General features: G+C 38.9%; 2 protein-coding genes across 13 annotated transcripts in view; one reads left to right on the top strand and one right to left on the bottom strand.

The window, feature by feature from the left end:
- The first annotated feature begins 380 nt into the window (after positions 1–380).
- On the top strand, positions 381–15,348 carry znf512 (zinc finger protein 512). 9 transcript variants are annotated; one of them, XM_053687760.1, is made up of 17 exons: positions 383–885; positions 1,843–1,903; positions 2,239–2,366; positions 2,568–2,664; positions 2,990–3,048; positions 3,160–3,209; positions 3,482–3,660; positions 7,241–7,363; positions 7,604–7,728; positions 7,832–7,918; positions 8,371–8,469; positions 8,654–8,821; positions 10,434–10,619; positions 12,183–12,284; positions 12,382–12,444; positions 13,356–13,454; positions 13,646–15,348. In XM_053687760.1, exons 4-17 carry the CDS (start codon positions 2,601–2,603, stop codon positions 14,018–14,020), a joined length of 1,779 nt encoding a protein of 592 aa, XP_053543735.1. In that variant the 5' UTR covers positions 383–885; positions 1,843–1,903; positions 2,239–2,366; positions 2,568–2,600; the 3' UTR covers positions 14,021–15,348. The 9 variants fall into 9 exon arrangements, with proteins under 9 accessions (XP_017313893.1, XP_053543743.1, XP_053543735.1 ...); XM_053687757.1 differs by having other exon boundaries at positions 2,233–2,361; XM_053687761.1 differs by having other exon boundaries at positions 2,233–2,366; positions 2,993–3,048.
- A 1,649-nt stretch (positions 15,349–16,997) lies between these two features.
- LOC108279749 (phospholipase D1) overlaps positions 16,998–20,811 on the bottom strand; it is a 24,016-nt gene continuing 20,202 nt past the window's right edge. For 3 of the 4 annotated variants that reach the window (XR_006981357.2, XR_008398287.1, XR_008398286.1), the window contains 3 exons: positions 20,466–20,619; positions 19,931–20,239; positions 16,998–19,287 (listed from right to left, as the gene is read on the bottom strand). Coding sequence is in view for 1 of the 4 variants with exons in the window: in XM_047152028.2 (XP_047007984.1) it covers positions 20,083–20,239; positions 20,466–20,619 (311 nt within the window). In the remaining 3 variants the exon portion in view is untranslated. Of the gene's footprint in view, positions 20,240–20,465; positions 20,620–20,811 lie in introns of all 4 variants that reach the window. The other variant, XM_047152028.2, reaches the window with a different exon arrangement.

Below are 20,811 nucleotides of genomic sequence, written 5' to 3'. Positions count from 1 at the left end.
TTTAATTAAAAATGTAAAGGATCATAATAAAGAAATCAATATGCAAATTAGTCAGGGACATCATCTAGCAACTTTTTGAGTGTGGTTTAGCTACTATTCACTGAAATAAGGTGTGTGTGTGTGTGTATTACTCTTAAATGCTGTGCTCTATGTTGTACAACTGTAGTTTGTTTTACACACTTGGTCAGTTTTACACACTTGATCACCACAAACGAACACTGGGTGTCTCGTGCGTCACTCTCAGTCCCCAATACTCTTTCTTCGGTCCGCATTTTAATGCATAGTGTTCCCTTGGTTTTGACTTCTCTATGCAGCAGATATCTAGGAGGCTGGTTGCTCACTAGCATCCATTGCTGGAGGTGCAGTCAACAGGCGCTGAGCAGTCAGGCTGGGTGGGTGGAGCTAAACACGATACTGAGCCCAGTGTTGCTGTGATGTGATGACACTCGGCCAACGCGCCAGTATTTTTTTGTGAAAACCCTTTTCTTTTTGTCGGTATGCTCTGAGGCAATCACGACCGCAACAACTGCATGTCGTGTTGACAGGTATGAAGGCATACATATGAAAAGGAGCCGACGGTGTTTGGTAGTGGCTCGCGACGAATCGAGGGCGTTTGATCTTGCCTAGAGGGCGGTGACGTCACAGCCACACTGTATCGCTGTGTTTCAGTTCACGTGAAGTAGTCTATGTTTACGTGTGTTTTCACGCGGTCCCTGTGATTCGTGTGTCGTGTATTTGCAGCACGGAAGCGAGCTTAGCTAGGCTACTGGAAGGAGACAGCTAATAATAATAATATATATTTTTTTAAACAACAACAATCAAACAAGAAACAAAACAATGTGATGGTGGTTCCTCGCTGTGAGATAGATCCGAGCATTTTTTCGGGTAAGTATGAATTCTTCAGGAATGGAATTTGTACTCGTAATAAGTCTTTCCTTAACACTGCTGGAAAATCAGATGGACTGTAGTATAGTACAGAAAGCTACATAATTATTGGTACCATTAGTAAAAAAGAAAAAAAAAAGGGTGGGTGTGGGGTATGGGGTAAAAACACCATTACCCTGCTGAAAAAAAACAATAGAAACCATCAAAGAAATTCCAATGGTTTCCACTACAGATGCCATTACAAACCACCAGCTAACTATTAAAAACCATTATTGGTCCTTAATGGTGTCCACTAGACACTAGACATGCCACCAACAGAAGGCAACCAGTAGTTACAGTTTCTGTTAAAACCAATGCGATTCCCATTATAACCATTACAAACAGTACAAATGAGGGTTTCTATTGGTGATTTTTTTTCAGCAGGATAGCTTAATCTCACACTGCATTGCCAGTAGACTTCTCCTGTGATGCATGACTAGATTGTAGATTTGATTTAGACCACTCCTCACTACAGACTCAGTCTAGGTCCTCAAGGGTCCCAGATCCTCATCCCACATGGTTTCAGTGGCGATAGTGGTGTCAGGACACTGATATGACCACATGAAAAGCTTGATTCTCTTGTAATGCTGTGAGTCTTCCGTTCTACCACATCCCAAAGGTGCTCTGTTGGGTTAAGATCTGGTGACTGGGGAGGCCACTTGACTTCATGGAACCAGTTTAAGATGATTTTGCGACATCGTGTGTTATCATGCTGGATATAGCTGTTATAGAGTCAGCAACAATACTCAGATTTTCTGTAGCATTCAAATAATGCTCAATTGGTCTTAAGGGACCAATGTGTGCCAGAAAACATTCCCCAACACTATTACACCAACTACTGCAGCCACAAATGCAGGTTGGGTCCATGGATTCATGCTGTTGACACCAAATTCTGTCCCTACCATCTGTATGTTGCAGCAGGAATCAAGATTCATCAAAACAGGCAAAGTTTTTTCCAGTCCTCATCTGTCCAGTTTGGGTGAGTCTGCGTTTATTGAAATTGTATTATTATTATTATTATTTTGTCTCTGATGCAAACAACCATGCAACAGTTAAAGTCACTGAGAAAATATTTTCCCCACATTGATGTTTGATTAGCATTAACTGAACCTCTTGACCTGTATCTGCATGATTTTATGCATTGCAGATTGAATAAGTGCATGAATGAATGAATCAAGGGTGGCGATTATTCTGGAGCTGATTGTAAAACCAGTATCTGCTAATCCTTGTGTTGCTAATGACACAGGGTGATTAAAAAGGAAATTAATATCGAGAATTTAACATTAACTTTATTTCACCATCTTCAAGAAACAGCTAAAGACCCACCTCTTCCATGAACACCTAACCAACCCATAAAAAACCCCAAAAACCTTACTTTGGCACTTACACCTCTACTCTACGCACTCTGCTTCTTCTGGAACTCAATTAATGGATCTTGTATGGTAGCACTACTTGATTTGTTCTCTGCTTGATATATCACTTTGCGTGTATTTTCTCATTTGTAAGTCACTTTGGATAAAAACGTCTGCTAAATGAATGAATAAATGTAATATAAATGTATTTAACTCCTGAATGTAACAAACATTGTGCTGCGTGCCATGCAAAGTGTACAGTAACTTACATTTTCATTCTGTTCATCCTAGTGTTGAATGTGAAGCAAACGCACCCAGGGGAACATGTCTATCATATATGTGTCCAACAAGAGGAAAATCTCAAGGCCTGAAAAAAAGCCCCAGACAGGTAGCTAAACGTGGCCTTTTTGAATAACATGGATTCATTTTTAACTTTCATACACTATAAGGCCAGAAGTTTTTGGACACCTGACCATCACAACCATACAACTAACTGTGTGCTTCCAACTTTGTGGAAACATTTTGGGGAAGACTGACATGTAGTTCTGATGGTCTGGTGTCCACATACTTTTGGCCATACAATGTACTTCTGACTGTGTGCCATAAACCTGGAGATTTCCTGGCGTTTAAGAAACCCATTTTCTCAGTCTCTTGAAAATATTATTTGGCAAGGAGACAACTTCATATAAAAGTATTGCTTTATTAATATTTAGCAGGAGACCCAAAAATTCTGGATAAAGTGGTTGCAGTATGTGGCAGTGTTCCATCTATGGTAAGCTCATTCCTCCTCGCTTAAGTGATATAATGTATATGCTTGTCTGCGATATCAGTATTGTGATGATAATTAACACTGAGTGCATAATCCTAATTTCTTGTATCTCAGAATGATGAAGCAAGTCCCCAAAAGATAAAAAGAACTTATGGCAGGAAAAAGTGAGTGAATATACTTGATCATTTCAAAACCTCTAACAAATGACTAGCATGAGAGTAACTTACCTAATTTACACTGACCTGAAAACAATTCTGAAGACATATCAAGGAGATAAAAGCATTTTCAGTTCTTTTTGGTAAGTTACCACATTGTTTAAATTTCCTTTTAGACTAAATAAAGCCAGGCCTAAGATCCCTAAAACTGTTTGTAATGATCTAGTTTGGTCATACATCATCATCAATGCTTTACTTTACCTTGTGATATACCGTTCTAGATATCATGATCTGCAGCCGGTGTCCAGGGTTCCTACAGAAGATGGATCTTCGTGTACTTCAGTGGTCCATGCTAACTCATTGAATGGCTCTAAAACGCAACCCATTGCTTATGGTCCTGCCACTGCATGCAGGACAAAGGACAAAGTTGGCTCTGGTTTGGAGCATATGAGAGAGAGAGGTGAGCATGAGATTTCAACCAACAGCAGAGCAGATGACATACGTGGTGTGTCATTTAGTATCAGACCTCTGGTAAGAACTGCAGTTATTGTTATGACCCAGTTCTGTCTGGAGACATGCTTTAAACACAAACATACACACAACTTGATGTTTTTTTATTCCTGGAAGAGTGTTTATTTACTTTTGTGCTCTAGAGAGTGAATGAAAGAGAATGAGGGATGTGTGGAAGTGTTACATGATATCTGTGATGTTCTGCGTGCCTGTGTGTCAGATTCTCTTTGTACAACCCCAATTCCAAAAAAGTTGGGACGCTGTGTAAAATGTCAATAAAAACAGAATGCAATGATTTGCAAATCTCATAAAGCCATATGTTATATGTTACATAGAAAACATATCACATGTTTAAACTGAGGAAATGCACCATTTTAAGGAAAAAATATGTAATTTTGAATTTGATGGCCGCAACACGTCTTAAGTAAAGTTGGGATGGAGCAAAAAAGTAAGTGTTACTAAAAAGAAACAGCTGGAGGGACATTTTGCAACTAATTAGGTTAATTGGCAACAGGTCAGTAACATGATTGTGTATAAAAAGAGTATCTTAGAGAGGCGGAGTCTTTCAGAAGTAAAGATGGGATGGAATCTGGATGGAAGCATATGTTGCTCTAAAACCTGTATATACCTTTCAGCATTGATGCCTTTCCAGATGTTCAAGCTGCCCATTCCATTCGCACTAATGCACCCCATACCATCAGAGATGCAGGCTTTTGAACTGAGCGCTGATAAAAAGCTGGATGGTCCCTCTCCTCTTTAGTCCTCTTTAGTTTAGAGGACACGGCGTCCATGGTTTCTAAAAAAAAATTCAAATTTCGATTCACCTGACCACAGAACAGTTTTCCACTTTGCCTCAGTCCATTTTAAATGAGCTTTGGCCCAGAGAAGACAGTGGCATTTCTGGATCATGTTCACATATGGCTTCTTCTTTGCTTTAACCAGCATTTGTGGATGGCTTGGCGAACTGTGTTCACAGACAGTGAGCTCTGGAGGTGTTTCTGAGCCCATGTAGTGATTTCCTTTACATAATCATGTGTGAAAATCAGGGGCATGCAATTCTGATTTTCACCCTTGTCCTTTGCACACAGAGATTTCTCTAGTTTCATGGAAACATTTGATGGTATGATGAGATCTTCATAGTCTGAAATTGTTCCACAAATTGTAGATGCAGTTTTTCACAGATTGGTGAACTCTGCCCATCTTTACTTCTGAGAAACTCTGTCTCTCCAAGATACTCTTTTTAAAAATATATATATATATCCAGTTGTGTTACTGACCTGTTGCTAATTAACCTCCAGCTGTTTCTTTTTAGTAGCACTCACTTTTCCAGCCTTTTGTTGCCCCGTCCCAACTTTTTTGAGGCGTGTTGCAGCCATCAAATTCAAAATTACCTTATTCTTTTCTTAAAATGGTACATTTACTCTGTTTAAACATTTTATGTTTTCTATGTTCTATTGTGAGTAGCATATGGGTTTATGAGATTTGCAAATCATTGCATTCCATTTTTATTTACATGTTACTCATCGTCCCAACTTTTTTGGAATTGGGGTTGTAGAAGGCAGGCTGCTTTGTAGTACTGGGCTGGAGAGCCATTACCTTTTTGCCTTTCCTGTTCCGGGTATCCTGTTCAAGGTGCCATGAATTGCACACACACAAAAGTATTCGTGAGCATGGAGCAGTGAAACTAGCTTGCAGAGAAACTAAGAGCAATTCAGTTCTATGAGCACTGTCATGTCAAGTACTAAAATCACGTATTTGTACTCTGTGTCGGTGCATTCTTATCCGTTATAATAGCCAATATATCATTTGCACGCTTTTTCACCACTGACTCCGTGTGCTGCTGGAAGGTTGTGAGTGGGCTGAATATGGTGGCACAGTGTTCTGGCACTTACACTGGAGATGATCCCATGTGGTTGCCTTCTTGGGAGTGTTAAAGGCACTCAAAGTCATGGACCAGTAGCCCCCTTGCGGTGGGACATGGAGATAGTGGCATTGCTCTTTCAGGTGCATCAATGTAAAGCTTACAGCATGCTTGTTCATGGACCATGTGGCTCTCCAGATATCATAGAGAAAGTAAGCAAAGATCCATGGCCACTCTGTCTGCCTTGTTTGACCAGGTCATCTACAGGAGCTAGTTAATCTCTTTTCTTTGGGCAGCCACGAACGGGGAGGTAATTCCCATCTAGTCAAGAACTTCATCCTTTAACTTTTAGTAACTGATTGCACCAATTGGCAATCTTCTGTTACACACATCTGCAGTACAATTAAACATATTGAAATAGGTATCTGTATCATCACCTGCAGTCATCTTGGTGAGGATGTCAATTCCACTGGGACCACTCGCCACAGTTCATGGGTTTCATCCTGCCGAGAGTTAATTAGTGCCTTTTTTAAATTATTTCAGACATATGGTCAGCTTCTGGGTGGCTGTCTATTTCGCACAGAATGCTATGGTCTGTTGCTCTGGCTTCTGCATACTTGGCAAACTAAGTGAGAGAAACATGGGGGGGGGGGGGGGGGGGTCTATTAAATCCACAGTTTATCCCTAATGTTGCAAGGTTGACTATGTTCTCCACCAGTGTATATCACTCAGATGTTAATTTAAGTCAATGTTAACTACAGGTTGAATGATATGAGTATGGTGGTGAAGTCTCTGGTCCATTGGGCATGGGATAACCCCAAGAGAAAGGTTTGTTTGATTATGTTCTCTGAGGATATCCTTAATAGAAGAGATATGTGTTGTGACTATGGTTTTCAAGATACTAGAATTTTATTATTACAATGTTCGATACTAGTACAAAACTATGGCATATTCAAGACAGAAACCTATAGCATAGTTGTCATCTTTTTCACTCTCAATAAAAAAGGGTACTAAAGTGTACAGGAGAGCCATCAGAGTTTTCCTCTTTGGTGCTGCCTCGTTGAGGCAGGCAGGTACACGGCAATCATACTCATATGTGGACCAAAATAACTGGTCCAAGAGCATCTGAGCGAGGTGGTCTTGGTAGGATTGCAGTGAGAAAGTGATTCGATCCTGAATCGATGCATCAAACATGGTGTATTTTGGGTTGCTGGTGAGATTTCTCTGTAGATGTGACCAACAAATAAAAAGAGAAAATAAAATAAGAGATACACAAAATGTTATTAAATCATCTCCTTGATTTTTTTTTTGGTCCATTACAAAATGTCAGCTCTTTTATGTAATCATCTACTGGATTTACTGGGTTTTGTCATGCCTTTATTTCTATAATGTTCCATTTCTACATTATTTATTGAGAACATAAACAAAGAAGTTATTTCCCCCATGACTCCCAAGAGTTCAGCTATTCCAGTCTAAATCCACAGAAGGTCCAAAACACACTATCCTATCCAGATCTAGATATAATTTGAGATGAAAAAGAAGAAGTAAATGGAGGAAGTAGGTCATAAATATATTAAGGAGGTGAAACAGACAGCTATTTATTCATTGTTTTGTGAAATATTCCTTATTTTTGTCAGTTTGATTGACGGATCACATGTCCTCCCCACAGTTCCCGTCATAGTTCCTGTAGCACAGTATACGCAGAGGAATCCCTCAGCTAACAGTGCTAAAGGTAGAACTCCGAGGCCTGAATTTTACTGCATGAAGAAGGAGACACCCAGTTATCCTCCAGGTAAACAAAAACAAACAAAACAAAACATCTACCTTTCCAGTTGACATGATATTTTTGTATGATAATGTGCTTAATGTGATCTGGCCAGTGGCCACTACTTAATTCTAGTGATTACCTGCAATACTTCTAATTTTGGACAAAGTATTCCCTTAAACATGACAAGGATTTCGACATTGTAGTATACATACATATGTTTATTTAATTACTTCACAAAATTACTTCATTTTTGTATTTTGGCAGGAAGTCAAGAGGAGACTTGGCAGCTGCAGATTCTAGCAAAGGGCCGAGTAACATGCCCCAAGTGTAAACGTGTAGGGAGGAAAACAGTGGAGGGCCTGAAAAAGCACATGGTAACCTGCAAACTGGTAAATGCACCCATTAGAGCTTACTAGGATCTTTGAATTGGACGTACTGTATGCTTTGTTGTAGTCAAGGTTGCCCTGCCACTAATTTGATACTTTAATTTAGCATGTATTTAAATGCACACATTGTGGGAAACAACTAAAGACTTCAACTGGGATGAAATACCACCTCATGGCTGACCACAATAAACTGGTATGTTCTTTCTATATACAGTCAGGTACATAAATATTTGAACCCCCACAAAGTTATTGTTATTGTAGCTTTGTTCCACTGTGTATTGGAGTAAAATAAATAAATAATGAATATCATTGATAATTTGACGGTATCAACATCCAAATCGGGAAAAACAGTGTAGGAATTGCAGCACTTACATATGTGGTGTGTGAACTGGGGGCCCAGAGGAAACCCGGGTGCATGCAAACTCCATGCGTACAGGGGAAAGGCGGGATTCAAACCCCCGACCCCAGAGGTATGAGGCAGGCATCCTAACCACTAAGCCGAACAGTCCATTTGTTAACTATAAGTTCAAATCTTCAAGATCATGTTTATGGTAGTAAACAGTGTAATGATAAGGATGATGATAGTGGTTGAAATAAAATTATATGTATTTTGTATATGTGGTGTTTGTGGTGTTTGTGCTTTAGCCCACCCCAGATGATGGGCGTGGACTAGATGACCATGCAGTGAAAGAAAAATTGAGAAAAGTTCTAAAAAGGTTGGGAAAATTAAAATGCTCAAAAGAGGTAAGTATGCATGAGGCACAGGTATGTATGCATTTTATTAGGAGAGTATGAATAAGCGGAATGATAAATGGCACTGTTATGCCATTATACTAATTGGATTTCATGGCATTTCCAAAAAAAGCTTTCATATCTTAAAGGTTAAGCCCAGCATCACTGTTTTTACCCTTCTTGCTTTTTTTTTCAGGGGTGTACTGGCAGTTTCACCAGTATAATGGGCTATGTTTATCACATGAAAAAATGTGGTAAGGCGGAGTCAGAGCTGGAAAAGCTCCTAATGAACTGCAAGCACTGTGGGAAGCCGTATCGTTCCAGAGCAGGACTGGAGTACCATCTAAAATCTGAGCATGGTCCGGTGAGCTCCTCCTGTAGTCCATACTGAGAGAGGATTTACTGAGTGAATGTATTTTTGGTAAATTGGGGCAGGTCATATGCATATAACAAGGAGCTCATTATGATGTCTCTGATTCATTATGTCATACAGCAGGTTTATGAATTATTTATTGCAACAACTGATCAACAAAGTTGATAAAACGGTTAAGGCTCTGGGTTACTGATCGGAAGGTCAGGGGTTCAAGCCCCAGCACTGCCAAGCTACCACTGTTGTGCCCTTGAGCAAGGCCCTTAACCCTCTCTGCTCCAGGGGTGCTGTATCATGGCTGACCCTGTGCTCTGACCCCAGCTTCCTGACATGCTGGGATATGCCAAGGAAGGAATTTCACTGTGCTCTAGTGTATATGTGACCAATAAAGACTCATTATCATTATTAGATTGAGATTAGGACTGGTATGAAGCATGTTGTGGCGCACGCTAACGTCATTCATTTAGACTGAAAACACATTTGATGGAAATAGTAGTGCACGTTAAATCGGAGAAAACAGTACACCCAATGTCCTCTAAAGTATGGAAACTTTAGATTACTTACATAACCCCTGTTCTCTGATAACAGGTGTGAGGTATCTCACTATGGGACCCGCCTCGGGTGTGACCGATCCTGGAAGCACCATGTCTGTCAGCTGGCAGATCAATCACGGCCGTGATAAGGGAGTCCTACCTCCCTAATATAAAACGCTGCTGAAGGTCTCTTTCTTATTCTCAGCATATCTCTTCTCTGTGCAACTACAAGGAGGGAAGTGTGGTGAGATACCTCACTCCTGTTATCAGAGAACCGGGGTTACATAAGTAACCTAAAGTTCTCTTTCAATCATCCGCTAAACGTCGGTACTTTGTATGGCAACTTGATGGATTGAAAATGAACATGGTCTCAAAAGAATGAATAGCCTTGCGAGACAAATTGTTTCATTTTCTTACTATACACAGTATAGATTTTAAAAATATCTTGTTTATCATGTCATCAATTCGTCTGCCTGCTTTGGGTTTATGATGACGTTAATGCCAAAACAAAGTTGCAAACTAAGAGTAAACCACAAAAGGTTGAAGCTGATTTCACACACTGTATATGATTCACATCATGCACGCCCAGCAAGGAAAATTAATTTAGCATCAGAGTGTTTCAGGTAGTGAGTCATTTAAATATAGCAGATATTTATTCTACCTTTACTTTGAATTTGAAAAAACAATGTGAGGTACAAAACTTTACAACACTTTAACATAGTGTTATTTTAGATCCCATTCAGCATTAGAAAATTTAAGATTATCTGAAAAATGGCTGTAATGTTGAATTGCAGTTAGTGACCTGTTATTTAATTAAGCCTATTTAAGAGTTCTGTATTAGTATTAGTTTATTTAAAAGCTACAAATACATATTTAAACAAAATATCGATAGATTAATAAACTATCAAAACCATCATTAGTTGCATCCCTGTTTGTTTGGTGCAGTCAAATCTGTGCTCGGTTCTACACAGTGAATGTGAATAAGGGCCACTATGTCTCTAAAAAAAAAAAAAAAAAAAAACATGATCTGATTGGAGCACTAAAGGCACATGATGGCATTTTTTCCCCTACAGGAACCCCAACAGGCGGAAGCAAACGGTCAAAGGGAACCCAGCATGGAGTGTGAATCCAGTGGCAGGGCCAAACGCACATCAGCCCAGGTGGCCATTTTCCATCTGCGTGAGATTGCCAATCAGGAGCTGTTCAAGGAGTGGCCCAAGAGGAAGGTGCAGCGAGACTTGGTCCCTGATGACCGGAAGGTAGACGGATATTACACTGTGAATATTATATCCCATGGAACCATGTCACTGCTGCATGGAAATCAGAATTTACATATGGACTTGGCTACTTTACAGCATTCCAAGTGTTTGAGTGCGAGCAGTAGCATGTGCCCCCTCCACTTAAAGTGCCATGCTCAAGGGTGCTTTTGTTTGTCAGGGAACCTCCAAGTAGATGGGAGAGAAAGGGAAGATGTAACCACTATTTGAGTCAGATATCTTACTGAAAATGTTGGCTATAATAAATGTAGTTAAACTGAGTAACTATAATAAACAATAGATATATTATTGATATAACAAATACAAATACATTATTTGGATTGAACAGATAATGTGTCTTAAATGAATACTAATGCAGATACAATCTTGTAAGACAAAACAAAAAGTAAATCAGATAAAATATTATTTAGATGGCTATTGTTGTCAACTGTAAGTAACAGTATGTTGATTTGGGAAAGCCTTCGAAATTTAAACAGAATTTCTGGTTCAGAAATTGAATAAAGTTATTTAATTAAAGAAATTCCAAATAAATAAAAAATTGTAATGATGGTATAATTTGTGAAAGAAAAATGACTTTTTAAAGTGTGATCGGGTTCATATGAAATAAAAAAAACCCAACAGAATAGACCACGCCCTCTTCTGGTGTAAGTGAGAATAAAACTGACCTGAACATTTTAAGCATTAAAGAGATTCACTTACAAATCAGTCCGGTCTACACCTATAATCTTCTCAGCCTCATGAATCAGTACCCGGAGGAAACCCCCAAAGTACAGGGTGAACATGCAGACTTCGCACTAACAGGACAGAGGCGGGAATTGAACCCCCAATCCCAGAGGTGCGTGGTAAACATGCTAACCACTAAGCCACCATGCCTCCTCTAAATGCAACAACAGTATAGAATTGTGAATTCTGCCTAATCGCTCTGAGGCTGAGCGATATCACACTGCAGAAGCTTGCATAACATAAAACTAGTGTTTAATATATTATTTGTCATGTCCGATTTTGAGAATCAGGAACTGTCTCTGCTGTGTTCTTGGTCTCAGCCTGACATGTTAACACACCAAACAGATATTTTTATGTTCTGTTATGTGTTTTCATTCGGGGGTTCGATTCGTTTGCATGTTCTCCTCGTGCTGCGGGGGTTTCCTCTGGGTACTCCGGTTTCCTCCCCCAGTCCAAAGACATACATGGTTGGCTGATTGGCATGCCCAACGTGTCCATAGTGTATGAATGGGTGTGTGAATGTGTATGTGAGTATGCCCTGCGATGGATTGGGACCCTGTCCAGGGTGTACCCCGCCTTGTGCCCGATGCTTCCTGGGATAGGCTTCAGGTACCCCTGTGACCCTGAAGAAGGATAAGCGGTATAGAAGATGGATGGATGGATGGATGTGGTTTCGTGTAAAGTTAGACTTGTCACACAATTTTCACATCATTTAATTGTATGCTGAAGCACACCCCTGAAGCCATTATGTTTCATCTCATTGTACACATGGATACAAATGGCTGACGATAAAATTGTTTTGACTTGTATATCTGATGGTAGCTACGTTATTCCCGTCCCGGATTGCCTGCCTTCAGCCAGGAGGTCTTGCGAAAGTGGAAGAATGAGGTGAAACTGAACAGAAAAATGCAGTGTCCCAACAAGGTTTGAACATTACAGTATTTTTCTGGGTTCCGAATTTTTTTGTTTATTTGAATCATTTTCTTCTAACCATGTTTATTTGTTTTCTGTACTTCTGTAGGGTTGTGGTTGCTACTACACAAGTGTGTCAGGTCTAAAGGCTCATTTGGGACTCTGCACCCTGGTAAGAAATCAGTACTCTTTCTTCACTGTGGATTCATGCTTTAAATAATCTCCTTGTGATTTTAGTCCTCCCTTTTTGCATTCAGTAGATGTTAAAGGCCTGGGGTCAAATTATGAGAAATGCGTTTTGTTTGTTTGTTTGTTTTTGTTTTTTTAAATGCATGTATGTTAATTCTAATTCATAAAGCATTTCAGCACCTAAACCTGTGAAAACCTACAAATAGTCCAAAGTGTTCCTAAGTCACTCAGATCGAATCACAAACAATCATAAATGACTAATGCTGCTAACGGCACATACAAGTTCAAATATATATTGTATTTGCTGTCAACATGTTGTGAAAGCGTATTGTAATGATTGTAGGAATATTTTAATGATTGTGCAGGTATGCAGTCAGTTCAGCTATTAAGTATAGATTGCACAAAGTTTGCACAATTCTATGCTGCTTGGTTACAGGGCTTTTAATAATTAAATCATAATTAATTAATAATCGACTTATTGTACGACATGACCTCGATCGTTTTTGCTGCCATCGATATCGCCCGTTGTGTTTAAACGCGTGTTTGTTTACGTAAGAATAAATGTCACCAACATTTTAGCCATTCGCGCTGGTTCTGTCCTCTCATCTGCTCTAGGTGTGAATATATCTGCTCTCTAACTGTGAATATTCTGTGAATTTAAAATAAAATCGTATATTTTAATGGAAAAACTGTGCAATTAAAAGTTTATTGCTCTTTGAAAGGGTGTACTTGCATGATTATGCTGTTATATTATCATTAAATCAGGGGCATAAAATGGTCTTAAAATGACAATAATATTGTTTATTGCAATTATTTCTGGGACAATATATAGTCCAAGAGTAGTTATTGTGACCAGTCTAGCCCCAGGTTGAATGTAATTTTTTTTCTCTGCAGGGCAACTTTCAGGCTGGGAAATACACATGTCTGATATGTAAGAAAGAGTTCAACTCCGAGAGCGGTGTGAAATACCACATCAACTCTGTTCATTCCCAGGTAAAAGAGCACATTTCCGCTGGAGAATATAATGAGTTTTGTATTTATACAGTATTTCCATAAATCTTGTGCAACCATTTACAAAGATGAACATATTTTGAAATCATTTTTATAACTGTGTGGTCCATCAATTGCTAAGTAGTCACCAGAACCTGAAATGAGGGTTACCTGAAAGCTTGTCTTGTGGCCAGGATTGGTTTGTGGTCACCTCTAAGGCCAAGAGTTTCACCTCCAACAAAAAGCTCGAGCCAAAGAAGCTTTGCACGCCAAACCCAGCTCTCCGTTTCCCCAAGGGAACTTGCACCTGGCAGGATACACAGATTCCAGGAGATGCTACAACCAGCGAGTCCGTACGCCCAGAAACACCAGAGAGGAAAATGCAAGATGAAAAAAGAAGCAGAAAGTACAAACTGAGAGCGCAGGAGAAAGACTGCAGTGATAGCCAGAGCAGTAGCAGTGGAAGCGAGAGTTCCAGCAGTGAGTCAGAAGCAGAGGATCCAGGGAATGATGCCTGGAAACTAAACAAGCCACAACCTCAGCCTGAGAAAGATAAGAGTGACCAGTAAACCATTTCTCTAATACATGATGCTTTTAATTTCCCTTTTCAAGCATTTGACTTTTTAAATATAATGTGGATTTTAGGTGATTTCATATGTTACACCGAGTTCTGACTCGTGGCAGTCAGAGGTGCATTTACATTTATAGTTTAGCCATAGTTTTTATGATTTTGACCCAAAAATCAATCTACAATATTATAGACATCTGAAAACTGTTTTTTACCTAAAGCAGCAGCCAGACCCAATGGGAATAAAATTCACTTGGTGGAAAAGCCAAGATAACTTCATCTAAGTGAACTTGTGAATTTGTGAACCACTGTAGAAAACAAGAAGGTAGTACTGTGGTGTCTTTGGTTGGTAAAGAAAAGAATTGTTCATAATTATTTTAACTGCAGTTTACAGGATGTTTAAGTTTTATAGCGCCTACAGCTAGAGGAAAACTATGATGAACATGTGTGAAAGTACTTTAAATTGTTGTCTACATGTGTATGTACATGGAGTTATTCAAGAATAAAAGTTTTCAGAGAAAGGTTATACTTAAACATCCTCCTTTTCAGCTAAGATGTTCTGTACCTGCTGCTAGCTAAGATGTTCTGTACCTGCTGCTAGCATGCGCTCTCCCTGACTGTCTCGGCTCTGTTCTGTCAGTTTTACATAAATTCCCTAAGCCGTCAGTTGAAGGCATTTACATGCACAGGTATTAAAAATGGTGGTATGTGTCGGACCCGTTTAAAAGAAAACAACGCAGCAGAATTTTTCAGGGTTTTCACAAATCAATAGTATATTTTTCTCACTTCGTAGCAGTTCATTTTGTTTCTTCGTCTCCTGCACCAGTTCTCCAGATGGAGATTTTTTTTTTAGTTCCCTTCTGTTGTACGAACCACTTCTGTTTCAAGCTGTATTGTGTGTAAACTGCTGCATGTATTGTTGTCCATGTGCATACTGGAGTGCTTGTGACTAGCAGTTTTGTATCGGTGATGTTTCATGCTGTATTAGCTTCGATGTATGCTGTTTTGACATCTACAAGTTGTTCTCGTGTGCATCGTTGAGAGGGCTGGGAAACAGTGGACTGAACAGAGATTGAAGAACAACAGAGTACTATATTGTAGTAGACTATATCAATATTATAAGGGTTACTAGGTTTCATTCAGATTTTTAATACTGGATATGATTATGACTATGACGATTATGTGTCCAAAAAACTTTGTGTCCTGGATCTAATTTTTAATACATGACTTTTTTTTTTTTTTTTTTTTTAAATTTAGACTGTAATGTCTGCATAAACTTTGTTAAAGTACTTTATTAACCAAACCCTAATAAATGACATAAAAGTTGTACATATGTGTATAGAGGGGATTCATTTAACTTTAGGAGACTTGAATGGTTTATTTCAAAGTTCTGTAATTGTAAACATGAAATGTTGTGTGAGAGAATGCACCAAGAGTATACTTAGGCCACCTGGATATTTTATTAGAAAAAGGAACCCTGTACATTCGCCAACTTTGATATGGTGTCGGTGTAACGAAAATCTGGAGCATGCAGGGCTCCAGATGGTGACTAAAATGGTTGCCGATGTGACTAACTTTTTAATTTTGTGACCTATGTTTTTTCTGCCAGTCGCCAGTGGCCACCGTTACCCACAAACAAAATTTAAAAACAAATTAAATAGAAATGACCATACGTCTAGAAATGAACATCCATCATGCTATAGTCTAGTTTGTCATTAGTGTTATACAGACACAGAAATCTGACCTACACACTGATACTGAGAGCTAAAAAGCTGAAGGTTTTTGTTTGAATGTGATTTCATAGCAGCAACTCCTTCTGAAAGTTATTGAGACGGGCTAACATTAATGTATTGTATATACATTATACATAATAAAAATAAATAAATAAATAATAAAAAATTGCACTTATACCTCTACTCTGCACTTTGCTTCTTCTGGAATTCAATTAATAGATCTTGTATGGTAGCACTACTTGTATTGTTCTCTGCTTGATATATCGCTTTGCTTGTATTCTCTCATTTGTAAGTTGCTTTGGATAAAGCGTCTGCTAAGTGAATAAATGTAAATGTAAATATAACTACAGAGAGAGATGTGAGTTAGAGAGTTCACACTGGATAATGGTGCATGAAAGAGATTATAACAATAGAAGTAAGTGATCTAATAAATTTGTTTCTTGCAGTATTAACACTGAAAGAGCCTGAAGAGGGTTTTTTTTCTTCTTCAAGTCAGCAGAAAGAGGAGAAACAAGCCAGTATAGGATAAAAACAGACTTCTTGAGAACAGCTACAGAACGTTTAGAGCTAATACTATAGGATCAAATACAGAGAACATTACAGAAAATAACAATGCATTTTTAATCATCTCAACAATCTTACTTTACATTTTTTCCCTCACATCCTCCTCTAAATGAAGAGGTCCGGGCTTGTCAGGTGAGTAAAGTGTTATAAAATATTATTACACGAATCTCTTACTGATGGTAACAGCATTAAAAAAAGAGTATTCAATTATGTTACAATTATTATTATTTATTATTATTATTGGTTATTATTATTGCTATGAGTGTAAACACTTTGTGGAAATTTTAACAAAATAAATAATAAAGCAAATAAATGTAAGAATAAATGAAGACCTTCACCCCTGTTGAAGTTCATCTGCAAACTTTGTCTTAAATTCCATTTAAAGTGGCATAGAAAAGGTTTAACACGTATTCAGTTTAACTTGAGGATCTGCACAGGCTCCCTACAACAGTAACATCATTCATTCACAGAAAAACATTTTTTTCTTAAAATCTATGTGGCAAAATTAATGGCACCCCAAAAGAAAATATAAACAAAACAAACTATCAGATTTGGGGGAGAAAAATACGTGCAGTGCTCTCAGTGTCTTTATTATTACTTTATTGTCATATTGTGTGATGTCATCATGGCAGAAAATATCAATTCTCAGTGACTCACACTAACACACACACACACACACAGTGATCTGAACAGAGAAACACTTCATGTTTATTTAACACTTTATTTACAGTATGGAGTCATGTGGAAAACCTTCACGCTGTTTTATTCCCTTCCACAGAGATAGAGAATGGACAGAAGATGAGCGAGTGGAAATGGAGACATCTGCTCTACTGACTGATGAGTATGGAAGGAGCTACAAAAGTAAACACACCTGTTCATTTGTTGCACAGTGAAGTGTTCAATAACGAGATCTCCAGTCAGCATGTAGTCTGAAATTCACAACGTGTCACAGTCTCTATTAAAGATATTATTTACACAACGTACAGAAATTTTATCGAGGTGTATAGAATTCACACTGCATGCCATTGTTTTTGTGTGTAATTGTGTGTAGAAAACATGAATTTCAAGGTTATTGTTATTACAATAAATAATCAGAATATTTCAGGGGTGGAAATCACACAGCAGGAAAATCAAGAAATAATTGAGACTCCAACAAATTCATTATTTTTGTTAATAAATTCAGGCAAATCTGCTCTATAGTAGTAAAGAGACCGGAAAAAAGCTCATTCTTTAATTATATTATATAGATTTTTTTTACTATATTTTTTCTGAAGATAGCATTCTTTCTCCACACATTATTCACAAATAACAATCACTTTTAATTACTTCAGAATATAAAATAGATGAAAAAATGATTCATCGTGAATCATCATCGTGAATTCATTTAAAACAAACATCCGAAAACTGGAAAAAACTGAAGAGCTAAAAAACACTTAGCTGGAACTGTCTAAATCACTGGAACAAAGAGCAACAGCTAGAGGAGCGTAAAAGACAAATAGAGAATAAAGACACAGAACTGAGAAACAGAGAGAAAATCATGGAGGAGTAAGACACACTACTCAAAGATACAAATACAAAACTAGAGAAGTCGACTGAAGAGCTACAGGAGAGAGAAAGCTCTACAGGAGAGAGATCAACAACTGAAACTGAAAGACACAGATACAGGAGGCACGAATACAAGTGGAGGAAAAGGAGAGAAAACTTGTGGGGAAGGAAAAAGAAAGGAGAAAAATGAACAGCTGACAGTTCTAAAATAACGCAAGAGACTAATACGAAGACTCTTTCTGAGAGAGATGTAGCGTTAATGGACACAAATGAAAAACTTCAAAATGCCACTGAACAGATTAAGGAGAAAATCTCAGAACTGTGAACTGAGTGAGAAAGAAAAACAGCTGAAGAACACAGGTAAAGAGCTGGAAACCAGTACAAATAAACTGGAGAAACAAACATCTTGAAGAGAAAGAGAGTCTTCTAACTGAGAGAGAGACACAGGTAATGGAAAGAGACTTCTAGAGGAGAAAACAAAGCAGCTGCAGGAACAGACAGATCCAGAATCATCAGCGACCATCAGAAGAAGAAACAGCAAGGAGTGGTTACCTCCAGAAAGTGAGTAACTTATTAAATAAGCAGTTAAAATCTTCTGAGAAGATCAGTACTTCCAGATAGTAAATCTACACTTAATAACTCATATGTAAATACATTAAATATACTTTAATGATACTTAATGCTGCAACTCTTCAGATATCGTAAGGAAGTGTCATTTAAACAGTGAAAGTGGTTATAGTGTATAAAACATAACTTTAATGATATCATCTGTCTAACTATACCTTCTGAAGAATGTCTCTCTCATTCTGACTGGTTCTGATGTTTCCTAGTGAGTGGCGCGACTTAGGACTCAGCAGCACCAATCAGGAGAAGAAACAGTATAGAGGGAGGACGTCCAGCATGTAAGTGATTAATGATTCTTGTTGTATGTTTAGTGTGTAACTCAACACTAGTTTTGGGTAAAAGAGACGACTATGAAAAGAGGCAGCAGGAGGATTTAGACACTTAAATTTATCATTTGATTTGATATATCCACATTCCTTCATTAATAGATGAACCACCGTACTCCAGAGAACAGAATCATCACCATAATGTAGGAGCGTTTTTCCCTCTTTTGTGTGCTGGCCGCCGGCCTGTCGTCACAGGTGCCTATATGTTCTCTACCATTTTGCTTACTCTTTATTTACCCATGAGGCCTTTTTCCACCACAGACGACTGAATGCATTACCTTTACATCTTTCTACTATGTGTCTATACCATGGGTGAGTGATTTTTCCACATTATCCATTGTCTCATGTTTATTCTAAGTGCTTTTATGGTCAGGCTTGCATTCTTAACAGTCTTCATCCGTTTTCCGCTTCTGTGACTAGATGTAAGGTCAAACAATATCAACCCTGGTCCTTCCAAGCAGAACTCTGGGCCTCCTCTGAAGAAGAAAAGAACAGATGCATCTACTCAAACACACTTTACAGTGTCTTGGGGTACACAGACTCCCAAGTACCCAACTGCATCTAAGTGTACTCAAGCTACCCAGGACCCTGGAAAGTGAACAAGAAGATGATGTGTCCCCAGAAATGTCTGTTCATAGGGCCCATCTGCTTTCGCCCTCTGACACTAGGGATGTCACGAGAACCTACCTCCTAATGGGCCACCATGCAGCTGCATTCAGTCCGTGTCCTGTCAGCTAAATGTAGCCTAATGTCACTAATAATTATGTTCATGCTTTTAATAAATCTTTCTGGCCTGACACCATATCAGTGAATTTAAACTAATGCTTGCATTCAGAGTATAAGGGGTGTGTGTGTGCGCGCGTTTAGGAGTGCACCTCCACTCATTGTCAGACAGTGTTTGTTTCACTCACAAGAGGAGGATGTATGGATATTTTATGTTTATATCACACCGTGCTATCGGTACCGACTACAAGATTTTTGGTATCATGACATCCCTATCTGACACACACATGTTACACAAACAGTTCACCTTATTCTTCCTTACATTCAGCTATTTTAAAATGTCAGGTGATGTTTCAATTCTTTTTATTATTCTTATTATTACTTTATTATTCTTACTTTATTATTTATTATTGATGGCTGGTGGAAGCAGGTTCTCGTTGTGCAGGAAGTCCAGGGGGAAGTTGACGAAGTTGTGGATGTTGCAGATGTTGAGCCCCTCCTCAACAGCCGTCTCCAGGCCACTCTCGGGCTGGTTGCTCTGGACCTGTTCACTCTGGGGCCTGTTCGCTCTGGGCCTGGTTGCTGGGCCTCGTACTCAACGTTTCATAGATGGAGGTATTTGAATAGGCGATTTTGTTCCACACCTTGGTGAAGAAATGATCGCTGACTGGGTCGTCAATATCTACTGCGGCCCCCAGCAGGACCCTGAGAGATAGTGAGAGACAGACAGATAGATACAGAGAAAGAGAGAGACAAGAAGAAAGAGAGACAGACACAGAGAGAGAGAGAAGAAAATCAATTAACAGGAGAGGAGGACGCACACAGGAAGCTCTGATGTAGTTAGCTCTGTGTGTGTGTTTGTGTGAATAATCTCATTGTTATGCCTCAGAGTATACCTACTCAGCAAACAGTATAGTACACATGTACGCACCTGAAGCACTCCTTCCGCAGAGCAAGCGCGAGAGGCCCAGCTTCATACTCTTCTCTGTTCATTAGGGACGGTACCCTCTGATCGTCCTCCACCAGCACGGCCAGCTCACTGTCCCGATATCCCAACAGGCTCCTGTTGTTAATGTTGGCCGAACCTGACGGATGACATGAGAGTGCTGCTTTCAGAATTCTTGATTCTGATTGGTCAGAAGATGTGGCTTGATATTCTACAAGCGCGACCTTGAAAGTAGTTCCGACAGCATTTCATATCAGTTTTATATTAACAATCGTTAATATTAATACATCATCGTTTCTATAGTAACAGCTCAGTCACAGGGACATGGATG

This window comes from Ictalurus punctatus, chromosome 2 (assembly GCF_001660625.3).
Source record: "Ictalurus punctatus breed USDA103 chromosome 2, Coco_2.0, whole genome shotgun sequence".
NCBI classification, from domain to species: Eukaryota; Metazoa; Chordata; class Actinopteri; order Siluriformes; family Ictaluridae; genus Ictalurus; species Ictalurus punctatus.
The sequence above is the reverse complement of the archived record's forward strand: the minus strand, read 5'-3'. Positions and strand labels throughout refer to the sequence as shown.